The following is a 27654-nucleotide window of genomic DNA, read 5'->3' as shown; positions in this document are numbered from 1 at the left end:
CTGTTCTCCCCTTTCAGTTTCCACACGATTGGTTTTAGCAGCAGTTTTGGGTTCTGGATCAGTTCCTGGCTTAGACTTCCTTCCCAAGTTGTTAGTTTCAGAGAGGGTTTATGAAGTCCAAGAACCAGAGGTTGCAGGACCAGTGAGGGGTGATCAGGCTCACTGTGGCTTGCTCCTTTAAAATCTTTTCTTACTGCCCTTGCCAGTACAGATACAGGAGGAAAGTTATAAAGTAAGCCTTATGAGCCAATTGCTTCCCCTTCTGGTTCTTGTCTCCTGATCTGGTCTCCTTGTCTGGTTAATGTCTCACCATCTTTTCAGTTTTCTCTCAAGGTCAAGAGGTCTGTGACTAAACCCCTAACTTTTTTGACATCACCTGAACTGTTCATGGATTTAGACTCTTCTCTCCCCCGCCTTCATCCCCAGTCCAGGTCCATCCTCCTGAATCAGCATGCTGTTGCATTCTCCCTCCTTTATGTGGATGGCTTTCAGAGAGATGATGATGCTCTGATCAAATCAGTAGACTAATTGCTTCCTTATGGAGGGAGGAAGATTTCCTTTGTTGATTGACACAGGTATAAGCAGCAGGTATAATAGGCTAGGGCAGGCTAAGCCTCCTCTGACAAAGCTGCGGCCGCCAGACACTGGTTGTGGGGTTTGCAGGGGGAGTTTTTGCTTATTACGCACCGTGTAGGTTCTGAGGCGACTGAGGAGGGGGTATGTGCTACTCAACTCCCTGGATTCATCAGTAATCTTCCTGGACATAGGTAATTTTGATGGTGTCTGTATGACGCTGATGCTGTGGCTGTTGATGGCCCGTAGCTCTAGCCACTTCATATTCCCCTTCTTCAAAATGGACCATGTCCCTTGGGCTACTCTGAGTGGCATTAGTAGTAATCATGAGTCTTACTGATTCTGAAACCAGGTACTCCTGTGGGAATCACAAAGGATGAGTCCATCTCTTGAGGGAGGAAGTGACTGACCTGAGATCAGTGATTCTCAGATCCTGAATGGTAGCAATTTCTTTTCGATAAGACTAATCCTAGACATCTCCTAGGTATCCAGCATCATTCCTAAATGCAGAAATCCCTGAGATGGTTGGAAGTGCCTCCTCTCTATGTATACAGAAATCCATGATTGTATAAGTCTCCACTGGATCCTGAAGGACAATCTGATAGAGATACATGTGTATCCTCTTTCTGACAATGGCTGTTAAGCCCATCAGAATCTTGTGTGATGACCTTTGGGGTAGTCACCAGTCCAAATCAGAGATTTCTGTCCAGAAAATGCTTCACATTGTAATAGAGCACAGACATTTTCAGTAAATCTCCCTGATTGGCACATGAAGATAAACCGCTTCGAAGTCTCTTGAAGTCATGAAATCCTGGGTGACAGCAGCAATGACAGATTTAGGATTTCCATCCAAACTTGAGAGATTTGTTAGACTTAAGATCTAAGATGGCTCTTGTGTTCCTATTCTTCTTTGGGACAAAAAAGAATAAAGTACACACCACAGAATCTGTCTGGCCGATCCTGATTCTATGGTTCAAATGCTGAGACCTAGTAGAACTGTCCCTAGTATCCATTTGCCTGATGTAGGTGTCTCCTGTAAGTGGACAAACTTATCAAGCCTCCTCCTCTCCCCCCTACTCCATCCCAAGATAAGAGGTAGTGTTGAATGTGGGGCACAGAGTCAGGTAGATGATTTATGGTTTGATGCAGGTTTTCCAGAAGATCATTCTTTGAAGTTTCTTATCTATTGAAAAGGGACCATCTCCGTCTTCCAGATATGAAGTCTCTATGGATTTCTTGTGCGCTGGTTAGCATAAATCAAAGACGTGCCAGAGAAAAGTTCTATAGCTCTCCTCAGGTCAATGACATGGAAAAGACTTTCTTCCAACCTGCTTCTGTTCTCCCACCACCACATCCTCACCAAACATCTTGCCGCCTAATTACTTGGCCGAGATCATAAGGTGTTTTACTTGCATATTTGCTTTCCAGAGATGGAGCCAGAGGTGTCTTTGGGCTACCAGATTAGATGCCATGGAGCAAGCTGTGAATCTAAGGGAATCCAGAGAAGCATTTGCTACAAGAGAAGCTGCTAATCAGATCTTATTCCTATTTGGTTTCAGTGCAAACTTGTCTTCAGTTTTTTTATCTTGATCCTGGCCTGATTGGGTCATACAGTCTATCCATGCTAGACTCACCCGTGGCTGTCCCTGAGGCAATTAGTGTCTTTTACTAATGCAGTGGCTGCTGCATCCACATTTGGTAGAATGACCAAATATTTCTTGTCCTTGGGTAAAGAATAGAATCTCTGCATTTTTCTGTGTAGGATGCTTAGCTTTGCTTGGGAGCCCATTAAACCTCGATTACTTCTTCAAACACTGGGGATAATGAAATACATAATTCTCTCTTTGCTTTAGTTGGAAAATAGTTCTGAGATGCTTTTTTTTTTTTTTTTCTGGGATCAGTGGCTCCTGGAGTGTTTCACAGAGTGAGTAGGATGAAACAGGTTTGCTCCAGCAGGCAATCTGGCTTAAAAACCCTCTGCCAATAGAGAGGGGTTTAAAAAAAAAAAAGATTTACATCAGTTTTCCATGAGTCTCCAGTTAGTCTAATTCAGATGATTTTGGTTGTCGTGTTCTGAAAGGCTCTGCTACAAAGGGGAGATCCTTGGTCTGCCTTCTGCCCAGGAATGGAGGCAAAGAAGTCTGGGGTTCTCCACAGAGAGGCACTCTCCAGGCCCTAGGCTGGCTGTTAATCTTTGTTTTGCCTTCAGCCAGCAGGGAGAGGTGGAATAACTCACAGTACAGACTGTCTGACATGGAAGACAGGTGACTTTACACCAATCATGATTGCTCAAGACATGCATAATTTTTTAAAAATAAACTATAGCAACTGAGTTTTGTTCGTTCTTTTTTAAAAGTAAAGAAGAAATGTTCTCTCAATAACTACAATGTGGTGTTATGCAGATTACTGTACACTGATTTATAGCTATAGCAGAATTAGACATCTCATTAGTTTCCTAAAACATACACAGTGTTTTGAAGTATAAACTCACCCTTGCTTGTTACACACCATATGTTTTATTCTCATCAGCAGAACATTAATAATCATCAGTTGGCAAAAGGCCACCTCAGACTAGAAAATATAATACTAAGTGGCAGTTCTCTAATCCTGTCACAGTGACTGGAGATTTTTCAGTAAAATTATTAACACTAGATTCTCACTAAAATAATTTTAATGGGCTCACTAGTTACATATACATTTTAAGTGGGTGATGCACTAACTAGCTTTATAATTTTGCAGGTTTGGGTCAAACTTTAGGCCACAACTAATACACAACTTATCCTTGTGGCTATTTGTCAATATCACAGAATCACCACCCTGTTTAGAATAATCATTGTTCTATTCTTTAGAAATGCATGTTAAGACAAACAAACATTCAGGGATGGAACAGCTATAACTTGTAATGTGCCAGGGAGACACTGATGGCAAATGTTTTAATAACCCATAAAGAACAGAGGTCAGACAAAGCTGAGGGGAAAATGTTATTTCAGGTTTAGTAAGCATTATGGTCAGTAGTTGCAAGATTCTCTGAAAAGTGAAAATGCACTCCTAACGATTCTAAGCTGCATTAATACACACAATATTTTTTAACTAGAGCTGGGTCTTTTCTGAGCGCACATGCCAACTGTGCTGAATTATAGTATGTGGTGGTTTTGTGATGTATGGCAAATACTGACCAGCAACCTTTTACTTTGTCCGCAGCAGGATTTAAACCTAGTTTTTTAAAGCCTACTGCATGAACCCACTAAACTGTACCAGCTTGCTCCTTATAGTAATTGTTTAACAAGAGAAATTAATGCTAGTTCCTTATTTTTGATAAGTGATTAAATACAGTTGTACACCCTGATTCATAATGCAGACAGAAATAATATGAAAATATAATTAATAGAAAATAGGTTATAGGACTATTAAAGGAAACCGTAAAAGTAAGCCTACATGGTTTATTGTGTAACAAAACATTTAACAAGAGACTTGATTCATATCTAGAAGTGAAGGGCAGATAATTATGGTGGACCTGTCATGAGTTAAAGTTGGTTCAGAGATTTCAGTTTAACAAGTATTAAGGGTGATGTAGTCCAGTTAGTAGGTCTACAGTTAAGATCCTAAAGTAATTAGGCCTGGAAAAGACAACCTCCCCTCAGTCACTGTTCTTTGCAATATGGAACTATGGCTCAAATGATATTTTGTTTAAAATTATATAAAATAGCTAAACACAAAATTATACTGTTTCATCATTTTGGAAAAATGATTACAAAAAAAGCAAGGTGGGGATGGATTGTATTCCCCACCGGTAGTAGCCAACATATATGGAATGGGTATAGATTCACTTGCCAAACTGTTCACACAACCTTAATGACGGTGATCACTTGAGGTGTACATTTTCAAGTGAAACTATTTATCTTTGTCCCAAAAATATGGAGAGACTTTTCTTGAAAATCTAAAAGGTCCAAGTTGTTCTGATAGTCATCCCCATTTAGTTCAGTGATGTTGCTAAGGATGGGAGGAGACTTTCGCTCAATTATTTTTAAAAAATGTTTGAAGTAACTGGTTTTTAGAGTCTATAGGTATACCTTGAAGCAAATGCGTCCTCTTATCAGTCCATAAGGAACAGGTCCATAACACCTGGAATCTGTAGAATTCCTGAGATTATCTCCTTCTAACCAAACATGCCCTTTAGGCACCTGCAGTTAGGGAAGATCAAAATACAAGTTAGACAACGTAGAATGTGTTTCTTTAAAGGAAATTCAATCCCCCAAGATATAACCTGTAAAGTGAACCCTCTTGTGTCTTCTTGTCATTCCATGAATTAATACTTCTATGGTCTCTAAAACAGTGCTAGATTAGAAAAAAAAATATTTCCAAGTATCTGTTCTATCACATGCTCCAGAAACGCTAGTTTGCAACAAAAAATCCAAAATGAAGATGTAAAAGGTTAGACCAGTATGACAGGGTCATTAATTTAATAGACTTCAAAAGAGGTCATTAGGATGTTGACTGAAAATCTGCCCTCCTGTCGCAGGAACAGCATGAACAAGGCAGCCACACACTCATCAACATCCTGGGGCCAGCACCAAGGCTAGACCTGTTAGTAGGCTCATGATGATCTAAATGGTAATTGATTGTGACATCAATTACGAATAATCTCATCATTTTATCGGAGTGGGGCTTGTCAAAGTTCTAATTAAGATCACAGTTCATTCTATGTGCAGGCAGGATCCACAGCACATTATATTGCAATAATGACCATCACAAAACAAGTCTCTTTTTACAATTTGAAAATTAATGATGGTGACCTTATACTATATGACAAAGACCTTTTATTGCCTATATGTTCTATGCATTAACTATATTACATGCTGTAAGTTCAGGACCTGACTAACTCAATGAAAACATAAGAAATAGAAACACAATTGCATTCAGGGGTGCCGAAACAATTTTATAGTGGGAGTGCTGAGAGCCACTGAACCAAACTGTAAATCCTGCACATAATGGAAACCACTTCAAGCCAGGGTGTGCTGCAGCACCCCCTGCACTCCTAGTTCCAGCACCTATGGTTGCATTAGTAACCAGAATAACACAGTTCAGAGCTGCGTACATTTAACCAGCATGAAAGAATTGATTCAAAATATATAGCATGCAATGACTAAGATTCATGCTGGTAAGACAAAATAGAATCACTTAACATTTCACAACTTCAGAAAAGGATAAGCTCTTAAAAGCAAAATAATTCTTAAATACTATATTTGATAGTTTATATGCCTAAGAATCTAGGGTAGACTTAAATTTAACAAATACCTGTAATACTTCCTACCAACCACTACATAGTAGGAAAACAATCAAACATAGGCATCTTAACATAATGTGAAATCTCCCAAATACCAATGTTTAAGAAGCAAGCTACTTAGGACAACTTTACTATGCTCCTATGTCAGAATGAAACTATAACCAGATAAAGGGACAAAACTTACCTCCAGCATAAATATTTAATTTCAGTTGCACATAAATAAATATTAAATTTGTAAAGTATCATAGAAGGGGGAGGGGTTAGAATCCCTAAGACAATTAAAGCTGTAGTGAGTCTAAGCAGAAAACAGATACCTAAATTTTATTACCAAAACAAGTACTGTCACAGAATTATATAAATAGAATTCAAGGATAGCTGATTAAGTAGTGTAATTTGACTACCACAGGTAACTGCTCAGGTCAGACAGAAACTGGATGAAAACCCATCAAGAATAGAAACAGACTAGTCTGGAAAACATCTGCAGAGGATGAAAGATGTGAAACATTATCTTCCACAGTTGAAATCTAGTCTTAAGGTAATTCCACAAAAGGGACTTAGGCTCAGTGTTGCAGTGCCCAACATTTAGGTGCTCTAGTGTCCAGTAGAATTTACAGCCCCAAATTAGGTTTAGGTTTTGTAATGACCCATCCACTCCCAGTCTTTATTCAGGCCTAATCATAGGGATAGGACCTAACCACATCAGCCACGCCACCAGGACCTCGTTCACCTGCACATCTTCCAATGTGATATATGCCATCATGTGCCAGCAATGCCCCTCTGCCATGTACATTGGCCAAACTGGACAGTCTCTACGTAAAAGAATAAATGGACACAAATCTGACATCAGGAACTATAACATTCAAAAACCAGTCACTCAATAACAGACCTAAAAGTGGCAATTCTTCACCAAAAAAACTTCAAAAACAGACTCCAACGTGAAACTGCAGAACTGGAATTAATTTGCAAACTGGACACCATCAGATTAGGCCTCAATAAAGACTGGGAGTGGTTGAGTCATTACAAAACCTAAACCTAATTTCCCCAATACTAATTTCCCCCTACTGTTACTCATACTGTCTTGTCAACTGTCTGAAATGGGCCATTCTCATTACCACTTCAGAAGTTATTTTTCCTCCCTTGGTATCCTGCTGTTAATTGATTGTCTCGTTAAACTGACCTCACACTTGGTAAGGCAACTCACATCTTTTCATGTATTTATACCTGCTCCTGTATTTCCACTCCATGCATCTGATGAAGTGGGTTCTAGCCCATGAAGTGGGTTCTAGCTTGTGCCCAAATAAATTTGGTAGTCTCTAAGGTGCCACAAGGACTCCTCATTGTTTTTGTTGATACAGACTAACACGGCTACCACTCTGAAATTTATTCATGTCCACTTGGGTTTTAGCCCATGAAAGCTTATGCCCAAATAAATGTGTTAGTCTCTAAGATGCCACAAGGACTCCTCATTGTTTTAATTAACAAAGGTGGAAGTCAATAAAAGACAATCAAATTTCTAGAGTCCAACTGATCTGTGTAGGACATCCATCTCAGCATATGTTCGCAGAGTTTCATCTGTAGATCTAGGTTTTAGAATGAATTGACGCTTCCACTTTACTCAAATTTCCTTCATGTCTGATACTAATTATGCTTTAAATATCCCACTGCAAATACTCGTGCTATTTACTGCTATTGACAGCTTACCCATGCACAGCATTCACCACAACCACTTCTCCCTCCCACCCATGATTTACTGTCAGATTCAGTCCTGCAGTATTACATGCAAAGGGGAAAAATGACCTTGCTGGTGTAATCCACTACCCAATATCTCCCAGAGCTACAAATGACACATCAAACTACTGTATGCAGTGTTGTAACAGTCCCATGATATTAGAGAGAAAAGGTGGGTGAGGTAATATCTGTTACTGGACCAAACTTATGTTGGTGAGAGACACAAAGTGATCACTCTATATCTGACCTATCAATCCTCATCCTCAAAGGAAACCTGCACTACACTTCCAAAAGACTTTGGTAGACACTAAAAATCATGGACTGAATAGATCCGCTGGATTTATGGCTTATTACAACAATCTATAATCCACTAAACCCCACCCCCAGTTGCTTTCCCACCTCCCTATGACTGGAGGAGTGTTAACGCACCACTTCACCTTGAATGGTTCCTTGAAGTGTGTGTTAACTACTTATGCTAAGAAATCTGTTGAGTTGTGACATTCTGGTTAAGTTTCCCAGACCTGAAGACGAGCTCTGTGTAAGCTCGAGAGCTTCTCTCTCTCCTCAACAGAAGTTGGTCCAATAAAAGATATTACCTCACCCACCTTGTCTCTCTAGCAACAAACTACTGTCATTTGAAAGCAATATCTGAAATATCAAGTGCATAAAAGGTAACTGGCTCGACTGACTATAGCCCAACGAAAAAAAGAGGCCCTGACCTGACCTGGAAAAGAGTTCTGTATAAGCTTGAAAGCTTGTCTCACCAACACCTCCCCCACCTTGTCTTTTTAATCAATCCTTCGTCATGCAGGGTTCTGAAACTGTCTCGCACCCTGTGCAGTGTCTGATCACCATGACACAAATACTCCTTCTCCTCCATCTCACTTCATTGGTCACCATGCTCCTTTGCTTTGCCTGACACACGGCAAAGCAGAGAGCTAAGTATTCATTAGTAAGATAACGCGTAGGGGTTGGTGGACTCCAACCACTTGCAGAACAACTATGCACAAACATCTGCAGCCATTCACATCTTCCTGTGCTCCTGAGCAGAAAGTATGTCAGCTCTGGCCCATTTATTTCCTATATAGTACTATAAATGTGCTTCACTGGTTATCACAGTTTGCATCCTAGAGAGCATATCTGCAATGAAGAATAGTCTTACACCATGAAATACACAATTTTGGTAACTTTTACAAATCCTGATGGAAAGCATGACAGAATTCTGCATATCAAAAACTGATTTTAAAGTATTGTCAAAATGTATGACATCTAAAAATAATACAGTATCATACTTTTATATGATGGGTGCCCATCATGTAGGCACCTCGCTACAACCAAGAATTAAGACAGGCCACAATCAATAATTTTAAAAAAAGTTGTTTATGCCCCTTTAAAATAAAAGCTAAAGCCCCAGTCTTCCAAAGACTTATGCAGATGCTTAACTTTACACTCTGAGTCAATCGATTCCATGGGATTATTGAAAGTGCATAAAGTTACATATGTGCATAAGTCTTTGCAGGATCAGGACCTTTGGCCCTCCTAATGTTGGAAGGCAGGGCATTCCAGAGCTCTTTAGGAAAAATATGGCTTTGCTCATTCTAGACCATACTTTCAATACCAAAAGTATAATACCTTTCTTACCGAAGGGTCAAGAAGATATATAGGGCAAAAGAAGATCAGCAAGATATTGGGACCAAATCTACTGAAAGCTTTAAATTTAAACAACAGCTCATCAGAACTGCCCCCTCCAGACAGCTAGTGTAGAAGACAAAGCAATAGGTAGACTAGACTCTCCCTCTGTACATCCGTGACAGGAGTAACACTGCTGCATTCTGCACTCACTGCACGTGGTGGATCAGCTGCTTAGCCTTCTATGACAAAATTAATTATATCTAAATGCGGAACCAAAAATCCCAACTCTTAAATTCACATTTATCCTTGGAACAAGACTGTGATAGAGAAAATCAAATTACCTAATATCACCATTTCTAGTATTCTCTCATCTTAGGCATGGTCTACAATTAAAGTTTTACTGGAATAACAATGTCAGCTCGGTATGTGATTTTTTAACCAACACTATTGTGCCAGAAAAGCCCTAGTACGGATGCAGTTACACCAGTATAAGGTACTTTATAATGGCATAGCTTATTTCACTTAGGTTGTCTCGAATAAAATATACTGGTATAAGCACTTTTACACTGATATAACTACATCTATGCTAGGGGAGTTCTGTCACATTAAGTACGTTGGCATAGTTAAAGTAGCAAAACTTTTAAGTGTGAAAGGCCTTAGAGTTATACTGATTTTGTACTTCTAGAAAAGTAAGGGTTTATAATTTATGTATTTATTTTTTAGACATAGATAAAGTTGCAAAAGGCCAGATTCTGCACCCTTACTCACATTGAGTCATATTTTACTATTCAAGTAGTCTCCTTGATTTCAATTCTCTTTTGTGTATGAGGTGCCTGTATTGATTTCTGTGGGAATAGCTGAGGAGTAATGGGCTATGTACAACATGAACAAAGGTGGAATCATCTAACATCAAAAGAATTTTAAAAAGTAACATTTACTGCCTTAGCGGATTTTCTCTATCATTTTTGCATGCATGTAAATATGCAGAAATAATTAAGTAGCTGTATTTTTTTCTAAAATAAAAAGCACAGAGAATTATGTACTCGTGTTCTTGTGGTTTCTTCTTTCAGAATTCTACAATAGCCTGTGCTTTTCAAAGGCTGAACTTTCATAAGGTCACAGGTATTCTAATCACCTTGAGCAATATCAAAGTTTTAAATTTAAAAAGAACCCTAAATCATTCCCATTTTTTCTTTTCAGTTCAGAGGCTTCCTTCTTGAACTATAAGAGCTAATCTCAGTGCTGGACAAAAGAATAAAGTCTCTAAGTTCTCATCTATCCCTACTGAGGTCTATTTAAGTGCCTCCTACTTTGGTACAAGCAACAAATGTAATTGCTTCATTGCCTGTGGGTGTTCATTTAACAAAAAAAAGCTTTTGTGAATAAACCACAGGTGTTAACTTTCCTGATTAAAGTGAAATATGATGAAAGAACCTACAATATCAAATGACACATTTACGAAGTACTAATAAAATTTATTTGATTAAGTAAATTGCATCTAATTAAGGAATAGCATAAGATCTAAGAGATCAACAGTTCTGTTTTAGTACTGCATATTTCATGTCTCACAAATGAAAATTTATTTTTTCTTAATCCTTTAATTATCCTATAACCTGCAGCATATATCTAACAAAGTTGGTATCAAATAGCTTAATGGACATACTCTATTCATACACTGTTTATCACCTAATTGCATTCATCATTCTTCTGGGTTTACAATAAAGGTTGTTCACCTTAAAGCTGCCAAATGGCCTAAAATACAATGACATAAATCTAGTAAAAAGAACCAGAACCCAACACTGGAAATCAGTTTTAATCTCTACATTCATGTTATCCTTTTCCTTCTGTGCTGGAAAAATCCTCACAGTAGTAACAAGTGCATGAGAAGTCAATGTATAGTAGATCTGATATCAATAATCATAAGTATAAATTCAGTTGGTTCTCTTCATGTAATGTTATATGAGAACTGGAAACTGAAGATTTACTGAATGACTGAACATTATTGCAGATCTGAATTATTTGAAATATTATATTTTCAGATACAGAACAGCAGCCATTTTTCCTTAAATTCATATGTATTTTTGAATATTTTATTCATTTCATTTGACACATTGAGTGGTTTTACTGAAAGAGCTGCTTATGAATAAAATATACCATTCCTAACCCACTATAAAATGGTTATATATCTGAACACACTTCCGTGACCCTGATCTGTTCTATTATAATAAGGAACAGTGACAATGGTACAACAATATTATCTTTTTATTTTGGAAATTAGTTGTAGTTAAATGCTTACTCATATTGTGAATTAATTTCTCAAAATGTGAGTCATCTGATTGTTTAGGCAGAAGAACTAAGATTGTAAATCTTGACCTATCTTTAGATTTTAATACTAAAATTCCATGTGACATCATATGTACTTCAAAGGAAACAATGTTAAATCACAGAGGCCCAGATCCTCAGTGAGAGTTAGGCACCCAAAGACCTTGAGGATCTGGACCAAAGTGCACTTGGATTTATTAGTACATCTCACTGCTTATGCATAAAGTCCAATTTTGGACTTGTGAGATACCCTACAGGCAAGGATTTCAGTTGCAGCATTTCTCTATGTTAAAGGTGATGCTGGAAAGTTATTACAGTAAATTATGTCAAGATAATTAACTATTTACTGTAAACATTGTTTTGTCCATTGTTGATTTTAATAAATTCCATGTAGCATGCACTAATAAACTGTATAAAGATCTAAGACTGTCAGCAATCTAAAAAGCCTTTACTGATCAACCTTAATTTATCCCCATTTAAACCTAATTGGGCTGTACAGGTGTCATTGAAGGCATAATCTGAAGACAGGTGTAGCTGAAGGAACACTTTGACCCGAAAAACCTCAATTTCTAGGTAAAAGTGAACAATATGGATATAATCCAGCTCAACTGCTGGAGACCTGTGTGGATTTGTGAGGAGGTAGGAAATTAGAAAAAAAACAAACAAACCAAGACCCATTTTTTTACTCCTAAATTGTACACATTTCTAGAGGAAATAAGTGAGACATCATGATTATGAAAACCCACAATGCCATTTTTACAAAAAGTCAACTTTTCAGACAGAATAGCATTTTAAAGTCAGGATCCTTAACTGCTCCAGAACCATTTTTCTGTAATCTTTTTCACAAGTGGCTTGAATGGGCCAAATTTTAAATCAGACACTGACAATGGATCTATAAGTTTTTTTTATGAGCAAACATTTGCATAAGCCCTCATTCATTTGTTTTATTATTACATGTCCCTTTGTATGAGCAAACTGGATTCACATCCAACTGTCCTTTTTTTTTTCAGGCAAATATCCATTTGCATATTCCAATCATGTTTTGCTTGTATGGGGAGAAACTTGCAAGTGCAATTTTGGAGGCAAACTTTTAAAAATTGGCCAACCTCTCTTTTTCAGTTAGTATTTTTGTGCAGAAAAGTGATAGCTATAGATATTGGAAGGAAGTTGCACAAACTTGGAGCTTTCAGAGTAGCAGCCGTGTTAGTCTGTATTTGCAAAAAGAAAAGGAGTACTTGTGGCATTTTAGAGACTAACTAATTTATTTGAGCATAAGCTTTCGTGAGCTACAGCTCACTTCATCAGATGCAACTTGCAGCTTGGAGCTGTCTCAATTGGAATCTTGTTGAGACATAAGTCAGATCAGAATAAGGGAGTCTTCACAATATTGAAAAGCATATTAATAAGTCTTTTTATAACTTTTTTGGCTCATTTGCTAAATTCAAAGGCTTTCTGAACATTCCACCACTGTTACAATTGCTTTGTAGTCAAGATCATTGTGGAATTCCCGTATCTGAAATATATAATGCAGTCAGATGAAGGTCAGGAGATGCTTTCTTTCAACATCACTCTTCAGAGGTTAAGAAATAAGTCAGATTCTGATAATGGTAATAATGCCCCAATCCTACATAAACTGTTATGCATGTGCTTAACTTCACTACCATGAGAACCATGAGGAGCCTCACTTGAATTAATGAGAAAAAAGAAAAGGAGTACTTGTGGCACCTTAGAGACTAACCAATTTATTTGAGCATGAGCTTTCGTGAGCTACAGCTCACTTCATCGGATGCATACCGTGGAAACTGCAGCAGACTTTATATATACACAGAGAATATGAAACAATACCTCCTCCCACCCCACTGTCCTGCTGGTAATAGCTTATCTAAAGTGATCATCAGGTTTGCCATTTCCAGCACAAATCCAGGTTTTCTCACCCTCCACCCCCCCACACACAAATTCACTCTCCTGCTGGTGATAGCCCATCCAAAGTGACAACTCTTTACACAATGTGCATGATAATCAAGTCGGGCTATTTCCTGCACAAATCCAGGTTTTCTCACATCCCCCCCACCCCCATACACACACAAACTCACTCTCCTGCTGGTAATAGCTCATCCAAACTGACCACTCTCCAAGTTTAAATCCAAGTTAAACCAGAACATCTGGGGGGGGGGGGGGGGGTAGGAAAAAACAAGAGGAAACAGGCTACCTTGCATAATGACTTAGCCACTCCCAGTCTCTATTTAAGCCTAAATTAATAGTATCCAATTTGCAAATGAATTCCAATTCAGCAGTTTCTCGCTGGAGTCTGGATTTGAAGTTTTTTTCTTTTAAGATAGCGACCTTCATGTCTGTGATTGCGTGACCAGAGAGATTGAAGTGTTCTCCGACTGGTTTATGAATGTTATAATTCTTGACATCTGATTTGTGTCCATTTATTGTTTTACGTAGAGACTGTCCAGTTTGACCTCAATCACAGACCACGCAATCACAGACATGAAGGTCGCTATCTTAAAACAAAAAAACTTCAAATCCAGACTCCAGCGAGAAACTGCTGAATTGGAATTCATTTGCAAATTGGATACTATTAATTTAGGCTTAAATAGAGACTGGGAGTAGCTAAGTCATTATGCAAGGTAGCCTGTTTCCTCTTGTTTTTTCCTACCCCCCCCCCCCAGATGTTCTGGTTTAACTTGGATTTAAACTTGGAGAGTGGTCAGTTTGGATGAGCAATTACCAGCAGGAGAGTGAGTTTGTGTGTGTATGGGGGTGGGGGGGATGTGAGAAAACCTGGATTTGTGCAGGAAATTGCCCGACTTGATTGTCATGCACATTGTGTAAAGAGTTGTCACTTTGGATGGGCTATCACCAGCAGGAGAGTGAATTTGTGTGGGGGGGGTGGAGGGTGAGAAACCTGGATTTGTGCTGGAAATGGCCCACCTGATGATCACTTTAGATAAGCTATTACCAGCAGGACAGTGGGGTGGGAGGAGGTATTGTTTCATATTCTCTGTGTATATATAAAGTCTGCTGCAGTTTCCACGGTATGCATCCGATGAAGTGAGCTGTAGCTCACGAAAGCTCATGCTCAAATAAATTGGTTAGTCTCTAAGGTGCCACAAGTACTCCTTTTCTTTTTGCGAATACAGATTAACACGGCTGTTACTCTGAAACCTTGAATTAATGAGATTACTTATGGCAGCAATATGAAAAACATGCATATAGTGAGATCCAGGGTGGAGAGATTTAAATAACCTGATCTTTTAAGAAACGTTTAAATATAGTTGAGGTTTTGAATAAATAAATTTGAAAATTTGTGCTACTGCAACCTGACATTAAAAATTATGAACTAATTTTACTTTCACTTTTTTAAAATGTACATAGGGTTTCAGACAGGATTGTACTTGGGGCAGCTAGCTCATCCACTGCCCATGCAGCCAAGGCTACTTTCTATTTGTAGAGTTCTAGGTCAATCAGAACTAGCATGGGTATACATACCCAAACTGGAAATTACACCTCCAGCTCCACTATAGACATACCTTAGTCTCCACAAGGTAGTCATGAGACTTGTGGGAGAAAACCATAGGTAAATATTGTGACAATCAAGGTCAGGACACCCCACAGGGAGAAAAGGAAGTCTGAACTCCAAAGAATGAGCAACTGAATCAACTGTTTGTATACAACTCTATATAAAATATGCCAACTAAGGTCTTTTATGAAAGCTTGTAATGTTCTGAACTTGGTGGTAATTAATATCCTGAGGGAGCTTTTTGCCCAGCTATAAGATTTTTCTCTCACTAGAGAAAGTTGTACTTAGTCCACACAGCCTGATAATTGTTAATCTGCATCTGAAGGCGAGCTGAAGAATATACCTTTCTCCCTAGAAGGATAATCATTTTGGGATCCTTATCTCTGGCCATTGACTTAGGGGATCAGGCTGCTACTAAAGATGAATGTGAAAAGAAATATTCAAACCTTTTAGGGAGAACTTGGTATTTGTAGTCTGATCTTTTAGACATTGCTGAGGACAATGTGGAGGGTCTGTCACAAATCTTTAGCAGGTTTGAGAATACCCTCATTTATTGGCATGGGCAAGCAGCCATGACAGACTGGATGAAAAATGTTGAATAATTTATAGGACCTTTCTTGATTGACTTCAAGGGATACGTCTGTCCTTCTTTTAAGCAAGTCTTGAAAGGCCTTAAAAATCACTGTTTGTGGAGCCAAAGTGATGGGTTGATTCTCATATTCCTCCACAAGAGCCGCCTCCTCAGAATGAGGAGCCTACTCAAGTTCTTAGACAAGCCCTTGGTTAGATGGCTGCACTGTGTTAGATTGTTCCTTAGGGGATGATCTATTCCTAGATCTGGGTCTAGATGAATAAGGATCCAGAGATGCTGAGTGTTCCATCATGACCAGTAAGGCCAAAACTGCATCCCATAATGGACAGACACATGATGTCATAAAGGTGGAAATCAAGATGCTTGAAACCTCTCAGAAGCATGAGATCTATCACGAGCGGGGCTCCTTCTTAATCCCTTTCAGGAACGAGGCTGAGACAACAAAGAAAAAATCTAGGAGAAGCGTTTCTACTGTTATGAAATGATGATGATGCAGACAAGCAGATTTTCCTCCATGAATGATGCAGCTCTCTCAAGAGTTGCAACAGAACAAGGAAATCCAGACTCCAATGTCTCAGCAACAGATGATGGTACTGCAGATGATAGTCATAGCAAGATTTTCATAATCTGTATCGTTGGTTCTGGTACTGGAAGGGACAAAGAGCAAGTAGAAACTGGAGAAACATCCAAGAGTGGAGGCTCCAGATCCAGCGTAACCACTATGTTCGCAGAAGTTGTAAAAGCAATCTGTGTTACCAAAGCAGCAGTGTCAGTCACAGTGGATTATTGATGTGATACCAAAGGAAAGAGCAGGATTCCAATTTCTGAAGAGACATGGTGCCGATCCAGTTTGGAAGGAGCTGGCTTGGAAACATAAAAAGATGAGACAGACTTTTTCTTGCCTAGTACCAGGGATGGTGACCACTGTCAACAAGCAACATCAGAAAATCCTTGTTACTTCCTACCTCAGGCAGCAGGAGCCACTGACTGACTTGAGGAGGATGGAAGGGAATGACCAGCATGCTTTTGAGAAGCAAGAGGTCTCTTAGAGGCAGAAGACCTCCTAGCTCCTAGCATAGGTTTCAAAACAGTAGATTATTCTGAGGAAGAACTTCAGAGTCTAAAACACTCCTCTCATTGACTTCTCCATTAAAACACTTAAGCGGGTATCACAAGTTGAGCTGAGCAGGAAACGTTTTTCTCGTTCTGCAAGCATTGAGATTTTGAAACATTTTCCCATCTTGAATCAGGACAAAAAGTCAAAACCTCAAAAAAATTTGCAAACCAAAAATCTGAAAAAACATTCAGATTGGGTCAAACAACATGTTTTGTTTCAGTAATTTCAATACTTTTTACTCACCCCCCTATAAAATAACTTAAATTTCTGAACAAAAAATGGACCATTTCATTTTGAAAATGTCAAAGCAGGTTGTTCTGACAATTTTTAAACCTTTTTCAAAAATGTTTTTAAACAGGAAATTCATCGAAACCATCCCTTTCCTGTGAAAAGTTTCTGTGTTGATGAAATGGCCTTTTCCTATGAAAAAATCTTTTACTGAAAAATTCACTCTAGCTCTAGCCACAATCTGTGTACGCCCATCACTCACAGGCATACCTGATTTGCCTGCAGGACAGATTTTCAAGTCCAGAGACAGAGACTTAGCCATGACTTGCACTATCAATACAAAGAGGGTCAGGAAAAAGTAAATTTTAAAATATTTTTTTCTAATGGGCACCAAGTAAAATATTATACTAAAAAGCAGCAACACAGAGTATCTAAAAACCCTGTCCTAATACTATCTAAGATACTAACAGGGAAGCAGACAAGACACTGTGTAGCTCCATCTTGCTGCAACACATAGTGATGACTACAGCTGCTCTGCCCTTTATGCCCTTGGGAAGGGGGCATAAGAGCATGCAGGGGGCATGCTCAGATACGAAATACACTGCTGGCTAAAAGATTCCAGGCTTGCATTCATAGGGCATATACATTTATAGTGGGATCTGTATGGACAAGTTCTCAGAGAAGAACTAGTGATTTGAGGTTCTTCAATAATTGGAGTGCACAATCTGGGGCACTTTAAAGAGGCCTGATTGCTAGAGAGTGCTGAGAACTCCACCTCTGAAACTGCTCCATGTACCAAGTTAAGCATCCAAACAATGATCCTAAAATCACTAACAGTGTCTTTTGAAATTTTACGTCTCAGCAACGAATATATTGTTTACATTAACATTAAATTATTCTCAGTGTTCATATTAAAAGTGCTCACTGCATTTGACACTGACTATGTTTGAGACTTAACAGCTCTGAATAAGACCACTTCTCATATGTGCAAACATAATAAGGCACATTATCTTCTGAATTATGTTAGCTCTGGAGTTAGCTACAGGATGAAAGGCCCATGTCATCTCCGCAATGAACCACACAAAGTAAACATATTTTCCCCACATCAGCTAGAGTCACAGCATTAGCAGTGTTTTGTGATTGATTATCAGGGGAGTGTTGCTGAGAAATGGATTTGTATCTCAGCTTTTTATCACTGTAACTTGCAAAAAGCAAGTTCCTTATTTACAGACCTTAGCTGTATTAAATGATATTATTAGGTACTACTTCTGTTTAAGTGACACAAGGGCTTAGCATATTGGTGGCTTATGATGTACAAGCTGTTTTACTCTGATGATTTCCCTTTCACTTTTTCAGTTTCTAAATAAGAGCTGCAGTAAACAGAACATATGGTACAAAAGAAATTAAAGCAAAGGTAAATGACATTAAAACAAAGGCAAAAACAACAATAGGATATTCAGGATTTGAATTATAATCCTGGATTACATATTAGAGTTTTACAAAAAGGAATTAGAAAACTTAAATCATAATTAGTTAGTGTTTTGTTATAACTTTAAAAAAAAAGTATTCAAAATTTTAATTGTTAACAAGCCATTTTCATACTAACTCTCAAGATTTAGATTTTGTAATTTAACTGAACTAAATAAGATTGTTTTATAATGCATTTAAATATCAGATGAGTCACCTCAAATCAGCTCAATTTTTATACTTTACAAGTCAAACCACATTTTCTCATGATAAAGTAGCAAACAATCTTTACAAGAAAGTGTTTACTGAAATAATCTACTATAATAAAGTATATTTATTTCTCTATGTATTTGTTAACATTTCCCTCTACTAATAAATGAAAGACAATTACCAAACTACTATTCACATTATGTCGCACTGATAAGAAAAACTGCATGTTATTAATTTCTCTAAGAGCTTATGCTTCCCTTTTATGAGTTCTCTGAATACAGGAAGTTCATTTTCCTTTTTTATGCAAATAGGCAGAGGTTTATGCACCTGATTTAACCTATCCCTTGAAGCAAGTATGCCATTAAGACCCTGGTGTAAGAAAGCACTTAAACACACACTTAACTTTAAACACATGCTGAAGCCCCGTTGAAGTCAATGAGACTTAGGCTATGTCTATACTATGCAGCTTTTAGCGACAGGGCTGTGTCATTACGGCCGTATCGCTAAAAGGCACACAGTCTAGCCCAGAGGTGGGCAAACGACAGCCCACGGGACAGTCCTGCCCAGCCCCTGAGCTCCCAGTTGGGGAGGCTACCCCGGCCCCTCCCCCTCCCCTGCTGTCCCCTCTCCCCCACCGCCTCAGCTGCCAGTCCTGCCACTCTGAGCGGCATGGTAAAGGTGTGGGGAGCGGGGGGGAGAGGGTGTTGGATAAGGGGCAGGGACTCCCGGGGGGGGGGCGGTCAGGGGACGGGGGGGTGGGGTGTTGGTAGGCGTGGGAGTCCCAGGGGGGCTGTCAGGGGGTGGGTGTGTGTGGATAGGGGTCAGGGCAGTCAAGGGACAGGGAGCGGGGGGGGGGGAGTTGGATGGGTCGGGAGTTCTGAGGTGGGCAGTCAGTGGGTGGGGAGGGGGCCAAGCTGTTTGGGGAAGCACAGCCTTTCCTTCCTAGCCTTCCTAAAACTCCATACAGTTTTGCAATCCCAATGTGGCCCTCAGGCCAAAAAGTTTGCCCACCCCTGGTCTAGCCACTGTTTGTCAGCTCTCCTGCCGACAAAAAGCTTCCACCCCCAATGAGCGGTGTTAGCATTGTTGGCAGGAGAGCGCTCCTGCCGACAAAGAGCTGTTCACACAGAGCTTGTTGGCAAAACTTGTCTTTCTGGGGGAGGGGGTTTTTTAACACCTCTGAAAGACAAAAGTTTTGTCATTCAGTTGCCAGTGTAGACATAGCCCCAATTACATGCTTATGTGCTTTGAAGAATCAGGGCCTAAATCATAACCATCAACTGCACTCTAGATTTAGGACCCAATCCCACAAGCACTTACACAGGAATAAGTACAGCACACAGTAAATCCTCCTAGTGTAGATGAACCTGATATGGGCAATAAAGTGCTTTTGCTGGTGTAGTGGCAGGAGGCAGGGTCGGAGTCATCCACTGATTGGAGCACTGCTCATCCGAAGGCCACAGTCTCTGGCCTGCTGCACAATCGCATAGCGTGTGGTAAAAGTGTGGATGGAGGATCATGTTGCTGCTCTGCAGATTTCCTTAGTAGGGATCTGTGCCAGGAACGCTGTTGATAAAGCCTGTGCCCTGGTGGAGTGCGCCGTGATCGGGGGTGTGGGAACCCCCGCCAGGTTGTTGCACTCACGGATGTGGGATGTGATCCATGACTAAATGCATTGTGATGACACGCTGGCCTTTCATTCTGTCTGCCACCATCACGAATAGCTGGACTGAATTTCTGAATGGCTTCGTTCTCTCGATGTAGAGAGCTAGAGCCCTGCAGAAATCTAGTGAGTGAAGTCTCTGCTCCCTGCTGCTAGAATGCGGCTTAGGGTAGAACACCGGGAGAAAGATGTCCTGGTTGATGTGAAACTGCGATACCACCTTCGGGAGGAAGGCAGGATGAGGTCTGAGATGCACTTTATCCTTATAGAACATGGTATAAGGGGACTCTGAGGTTGGCGCCCTGAGTTCAGACACCCTCCTGGCCAAGGTTATCACCACCAGGACCGCCACCTTGTAAGAGAGGTAGAGCAGGGAGCACAAACACATCAGCAAGGGCTCAAAAGGTGGTCCATGCATCTAGAAAGGAGCAGGTTGAGGTCCCAGATTGGGACAGGCTGACGGACGTTAGGGTATAGCCTGTTGAGTCCTTTTAAGAACTGGGTGACCAGAGGTTAGCAAACACAGAGCAGCCCTCCTCACCCAGGTGAAAGGCCGAGATGGCGGCTAAGTGCACCCTTATTGACTATAACGAAAGCCCCTGCTGCTTCAGATGTAGGAAGTAGTCCAGAATAAGAGGCACTGATGGTAGTGTCGGGGATGAATGGCGCTGCGCCAACCAAATTGAAAAATCTCTTCCACTTAGCAAGGTATGTGGCTCTTGTAGAGAGTATTCTGCTGCCAAAGAGGACCTGTCTAAACTAGTCTGAACAGGAAAGCTCCACTGGGTTCAATCATGGAGCGTCCATGCCATGAGAAGTGACTCGAGGTTTGGATGTTGAAGATGACCATGATCTCGTGTCAGAAGGTCCAGGAAGAGCGGCAGGGTGATCATGGCTTCCACGGACATGTCTAGGAGAGATGTGTACCAGTGCTGATGAGGCCAGGCTGGTGCTATCAATATGACCTGAGCTCGTTCCCTCCAGATCTTGAGGAGTACCTTGTGAATGAGCGGTATGGGCAGAAAGGCGTACAGAACACAACCCCCCCAATGGAGGAGGAACGCATCTGCACTGGAGCCCAGACTGTGATTTTGGAAGGAGCAGAACTGCTGGCACTTCCTGTTGTATCTCATGGTGAATAGGTCTATCTGGGGAAAGCCCCACCTCTGGAAGATTGAAATTGCGACGTCCGGGTGAAGGGACCACTCGTGGCTGTGAAACAACCTGCTGAGGTGGTCCGCCAGCTCATTCTGTACCCCGGGGAGATACAACGCTTGCAGGTGTATTAGATGTTCTACACAGAAGTCCCACAGCATGAGGGCTTCCTGGCACAGAGAAGAGGAGTGTGCACCCCCGTTTGTTGATATAGAACATTGCTGTGGTGTTGTCCATCATGACAGATAAACATTGTCCCATTAAGTATGCCCGGAAGGTCTGGCATGCCAGGCACACCACTCTCAGCTCTCTGACGTTGATGTGGAGAGCCAGATCAGCCTGAGATCAGAGACACTGAGTCCTGCGGTCTCCTAGATGTGCTCCCTAGCCCAAGTCTGATGCGGACATCATTAGCAACAGAGATGGCTGCATACTGGTGAAGGGGATCCTTGAGCATACTTCCTGAGGGTCGAGCCACCACAGAAGGGAGTCAAGGACCAGGCGAGGCAGGGTCACTATCCTGTCCAAGCTGTCCCTGGCAGGGCGGTACACTGACACGAGCCATGACTGAAGAGGTCGAAGCCTGAACCTGGCATTCTGCACCACATAGGTACAGGCAGCCATGTGTCTGAGAAGCGTCAGGCAGTTTCTTGATGTGGTGGTGGGAAACAGTCTGAGGCCTCGAATGATATTGGTCAGGACCTGAAAACTCGCTTGCTGCAGGTATGCCCTGGCCTGGGCCAAGTCCAATATTGCCTATATAAATTCTATCCTCTGGACGGGGGACAGAGTCAATTTTGCTTTGTTTAGAAGGAGACCCAGGTTGTTGAAGGTGGCTCTGATGAATCTGACCTGAGCTTCCACTTGGGTCTTGGAGCAGCCCTTGATCAGCCAGTCATCGAGATAAGGAAACACCTGTACCCGGTGCCTGCGCAGAAATGCAGCAACAACTATCATGCACTTGGTGAAAACATGAGGCACTGCTGACAGGCCGAATGGGGGGACTGTAAATTGGTAGTGGGTGTTGTTCATCACAAACCTGAGGTACTTCCTGTGGGGCTGGGTGATCGCGATATGAAAGTATGTGTCCTTCAAGTCAAGGGTGGCATACCAGTCTGCTGGATCCAATGAGGGAATGATGGAGGCCAGAGAGACCATGCGGAACTTGAGTTTCTTCACAAATTTGTTGAGTTCTCACAGGTCCAGGATGGGCCTAAGGCCGCCTTTGGCTTTCGGTATTAGGAAATAAAAGCCCTTGCCCTAGTGCTCCTGAGGAACCTTCTCCACTGCCCCTAAAGATAGGAGCGACTGCACCTCCTGTATAAGGAACTACTTGTAAGAAGGGTCCCTGAAGAGGCAAAGTGGGTGAAAGGGCGGAAGAGCACAGAATTGGATGGAGTATCCAACATCCGTGTGGAGCATCCATCGGTCCAAGGTGATATGGGACCATGCATAGTACAAAGGAGATAGTCGGGATGAGAAGGTAAAGTGGGATGGATCCATTGTCAGGTGTGGTACACCATCCTCGACCGTGCCTTCAAAAGGCCAGCGTGGCCCCTGAATCGGCTTGGGTTGTCCCGAGTCCTGGCCAGAGGGTTGGCGCAGCCTTCTCCTTCCATTCCAATTCCTCCTTCTGGACCCGTCTTGGTGGTTCTGTTGACCAAACCACTGCTGGGACTGCGGGCGGAAGTGTCACGGCTGTGTTCAAGAAGTATAGTGGCCCAGGGACCTGAGGGTAGCTCTGGAATTTTTAAGACTCTTTAGTCCATCTTCTCTGAGAAGAGAGTCTCACCCACAAAGGCCAGGTCTTGGATGGTTTGCTGTACCTCATAGGGGAGGCCAGAAACCTGGAGCCATGAGCCCCTTCTCCTGGCCACTCCAGTAGCCATAACTAGGTGCCGATTCTGCCCAGTCAAGTGTTGCCTCAAGGGACGCTCTGGAGATCAGTCTTTGTTCCTCAACGAAAGGCGAAAATTCGGTGCGAGAGTCTGAGGGAGCAACTCCATAAATTTAGCCATCACTAAGCAGGCACTGTAGGAGCACCTGCTAATGATGGTCTGTTGGTTGGATATTTGGAGTTGCAGTCCCCCTGTGGAGTAAATCTTTCGCCCGAAAAAGTTCGAATTTTTGGGCATCCCTATTCTTGGGCGAAGGGCCTTGAAATCCTTGCCTCTCACGCTGGTTAGTGGCATCCACCACTAGGGAATCAGGCTGAGGGTGGGAACAGAGGTGTTCATAGCCCCTGGAGGGCACAAAATACCAGTGCTCATTGTGCTTGGCCGTAGGTGGCTGCGAGGCAGGGGTCTGCCAAAGGGTAATGGTCATATCCGTGATTGTCTTTATCAGTGGTAAGGCGGTACAGGCAGGGCCGGAGGGAGCCAGGATGTCCACCATAGGGTCCACATCATCCACAACTTCCTCTGCCTTAATGCCCAGATGCCCAGCGCAGCAGCTATTGCAACACCCTGGAGTCTTCCAGAGCTGGGGCTACTGAAATGCGAGCTAGGGCCTCATCTGGTGCGGAGGAGGAGACCACCAGAGGAGGTGGTTGTTCCCTACCATCCCAACCTGAGGGATCTCTTGACCCCATGGGAACTGCGGTAAGTTGGCCTGGTCCCAGTGCTGTGACAGGGACGGGTGTCGGTGCCGATGCCAGGCCCCACACCAGTGCCGGTGCCTGGTGCAGCATGTGCGCTGGGGTTCCTGTAGGTGCCGTTGCAGCCAGAGCCAATGATGGAGGCGGTGTTGGTGTCGAGGGTGCATTGTGCGTCGTAGCCGCAATCTGGGCCGCTGATGCCTCTGGTGCCAAAGTGGTCAATGTCGGTGCCACAGTCGGTGCCAGTGTTAATGACCGAGGCACTGGCTCTGGAGCCAATCGTGACGGAATGAACGTTGCAGATGCCACTGATGCTTCACCCAAGCAGAACCCCTGTCTTCGACCCTGGGCTTGATGGAAAGCCCACAAAGTCCAAAAGGGCCACTGCGGTGGATTTAGCCATTGAGGGGCCCACTGCATTGGGTGTGACCGCATATGGTGCCTTGAGGAGGATCTTCTGCTCCTGCTATAGTCGGAGCAGTATGAGCCTGACTCTGACTCCGAGTAGGAGGACCAGGGTGGAGCTGCTCTTTTCGAGGTAGAGCGTCGAGAAGCAGGGAACCAACTGCGCTCTCTGGATGGCAGTACTGGAGAAGAAGGGTGCCAAGGCGATGGGGATTGGTGTGCCATCATCGCCGACTTTCCCTTTGACTGCACTGGGTGCTGGGATGGAACCTACGGTGCCAAGACGCTCTCCTGTCTTGGCGGCAAGAACAGAGCCGTGAGCCTCATTAGGTCCTGCACCACCCCAGAGACTTCTGAGGTGGATGGGAATGGTAGATGCTCCCATGGGTGTGGTGAGTGAGACGGGCCCGGACTCGACTGACTCGCTTGGGCAGGAGTCAACGTGGCCTGACTGAGGTGCCACTGATGGCTGGTCCCTGGGTCTTGCCGAGGGAGATCAGCCTCTCTGACCTTTTTTCCTTCTGTGCTGGCAACTGGGACCGGTGCTGAAGGCTGGAATGTTCCCGAGAGGCTCCATGATGGTGCCGAGCTTCCTTGTCAACATCTTTCTTCAGCACCAGATCCTTCAAAGATGGAACGGAGCACTTCGTGCCTAAGACAACGTGCTGGGAGCAGGATCCCCAGCGCCTGGGTCCGACTGAGGTAGGAGAGCTGCCTCCATAAGGAGAATTTTGAGACTCTGCTCCCTTTACTGAATGGTTCTTGGTCGGAATTCCTGACAGATCTTGCAGAGGTCTTTCTGGTGATCCTCACCCCGGCACTGTAAGCAGGAGGTGTGAGGGTCACTTTTTGGCATGCGCTTTGAGCAAATCTGGCAAGTCAAAGCCCAGGGATAGTGGCGTGCCCAGGTAACAAATGTGGGGGGAAATGGGGAGGAACCCCCAATAACTGAAACTTATAAAGAACTACTACACTATACTAACTACTGGAAACTGACTATGTACAGCATATAAAGCACTGCTAATCCACTTGCCGAAGCAAGAGAAGAGGAAGGGGAAGTTCCAGCTACTGTCACTGGTAGTAAGAAGGAACTGAGGGGGTGTAGGGTTGGCAGGGCTCTATATTGGGCGCCATGAAGGCACGACTCCAGCGGGTGCCCAGGCCGACCCTACGGTTGCTAGGGAAAAATCTTCCAGCTACTAAAAAAAGGAGTATTTGTGGTAGCTTAGAGACTAACAAATTTATTTGAGCATAAGCTTTCGTGAGCTACAGCTCACTAAGGTGCCACAAGTCCTCCTTTTCTTTTTGCAGATACAGACTAACACGGCTGCTACTCTGAAACCTTCCAGCTACTGTGCACGTGCGCACGCAGACACCTGACTGGAATTGACATGAACAGGCACTCAAAGAATATATATACCCACATTCTTAAAAAAAGTTTTTTGTTGAGGTGTATCCTGGTGTCAAAGCCAGCCAGCTCAGAAACATATTTGTGATCAGTATGTTTTCAGAAAGAAATGCCCCTGTAAATCTGGTTTTTTTTCATGATAAGAGGCAAAGTACAACCTTAGATAGTTCACCCTTTAGAAATGGAATTTTAAAAATCATTTTACTAAAACATTCTCGTATCAGTAAACTAAATGGAAAAAAATTAATACAATAATAAAGCTAAGTGTTTTAGAGCATGTAAAAGTCAGGAAATCTAGAAGCTAGGAGTCCTACAGCAATACTAAAGATCTTATTTGATTCTGTATTGAATTTGAGACTGAGGGGCAACATTCAGTGACAGTGTGCTTCAGAGGGTATTGCAATTATATCTATAATTAAAGAATGTCAAGTCAAATATAACATTATGACTTCAGTGCAATGATCAAGCCGGAGAAACTAGACTGTGAGGGGGAAAATCTCTTATTCAAATACAAATATAACATAGAAAAATACTGGCTAAGCAAATAACTGTGTCTAAAATTTTATTGTAAAATTCTCAGTGAGAAAGTTTTCTAATGTTAAATAAATCACTGTTTACACATGATGATGGGTGAACTTTTAGAGTACTGGAGCAAATGGCTCTAGTGTTCATACCAATAACTGAATTTTTATTTTTGCTTTTCAGTGTAAGTCCAGAAATAGATTATGAATATGGATTATTCTACACAGAAATAAATGTTTCCACTTACACTATAAAACATTTTTGCAATTGTAAAGCCTTTTTGATACTTTGAGTCTCTGAAGATATCCCAGAATGCCACCATTCTGTGACATCAGATATCATCTGTTACAGTGAGACTTCTACTAGTTGACGTCATAATGCTGACATTCTGGAATGTCTTCAGAGAACCAAGAAGTAGAAACAGGGAGAGAAGGATTTCATCGTGGGGCAATTCAAAGCATATTTGTGGACTTTCACTCAGTTTTCATTTCATTTGTCAGAAAATGCCCTCTCTCGTTTGTAAAAATTTTAAATTAGCTACATATTTAATAAAGATTAATATGTCATGACTCAATTTCACTGCATCGTAAGTGTTGATATTCTTTACTACTATGCATTTGTCCAAATATCTGAAATTTTGTGAATAGTCTATTTCCTGCCAGACTCAATTTATAGCTAAAAAGTAACTTCTAAATCTTAAATTCAGTAATTTAAGAAAATGTCTAGGAAAAGAGAAAAGGCCATTACTATAAAAAAAATATGAATGCTGATTTGAGATCACTAACACCACAAGTACTCTGGTGGATGGAATGGGAACGGGAGGTGTAGGAGCCTAGCAATTCATAATATGGACATGGCTTGAGAGTCTTGCAAAGGAGAATGAAATTTTTTGTTTTAGTCAACTTGATTTATGATACATTTTTGATGGAACTTGTATTAAAGAAGGTAAAATACTTGTTTGCAATGCTTGAACATGACAAAGGGGAAATGAACAAGAAAGGAAAATAGACTATTTCAAACTATAGATTCGCTCTTCTGATGAGGTGCGATCTTGTGATCAGCAGCTATCTTCCTCTCTTTTCTTCCCTCCATTTCTGAAAGAAGCACTGTTTTGAAACTGATAACAGTGCCTAATAATAAATGATCCCATTCCCCCCTCCCCATTTATACACAGAAGTGAATTCAAGAACAAATTTAGGGAGGGTAGTAGAACTAGATTTGAG

The 27654-nt window shown here is 41.8% G+C and overlaps 1 protein-coding gene across 9 annotated transcripts in view; it reads right to left on the bottom strand.

Moving 5' to 3' along the window:
* IMMP1L (inner mitochondrial membrane peptidase subunit 1) overlaps window positions 1-27654 on the bottom strand; it is a 73757-nt gene that overhangs the window by 2255 nt on the left and 43848 nt on the right. For all 9 annotated transcript variants that reach the window (XR_012159369.2, XR_012159371.2, XR_012159368.1 and 6 more), the window contains one exon: window positions 4644-4754. Coding sequence is in view for 1 of the 9 variants with exons in the window: in XM_073347775.1 (XP_073203876.1) it covers window positions 4644-4754 (111 nt within the window). In the remaining 8 variants the exon portion in view is untranslated. The remainder of the gene's footprint in view (window positions 1-4643; window positions 4755-27654) is intronic.

This window comes from Lepidochelys kempii, chromosome 6, assembly GCF_965140285.1.
Source record: "Lepidochelys kempii isolate rLepKem1 chromosome 6, rLepKem1.hap1, whole genome shotgun sequence".
NCBI classification, from domain to species: Eukaryota; Metazoa; Chordata; order Testudines; family Cheloniidae; genus Lepidochelys; species Lepidochelys kempii.
Note: the sequence above shows the minus strand (reverse complement) of the source record. Positions and strands in the feature narration are given on the sequence as shown.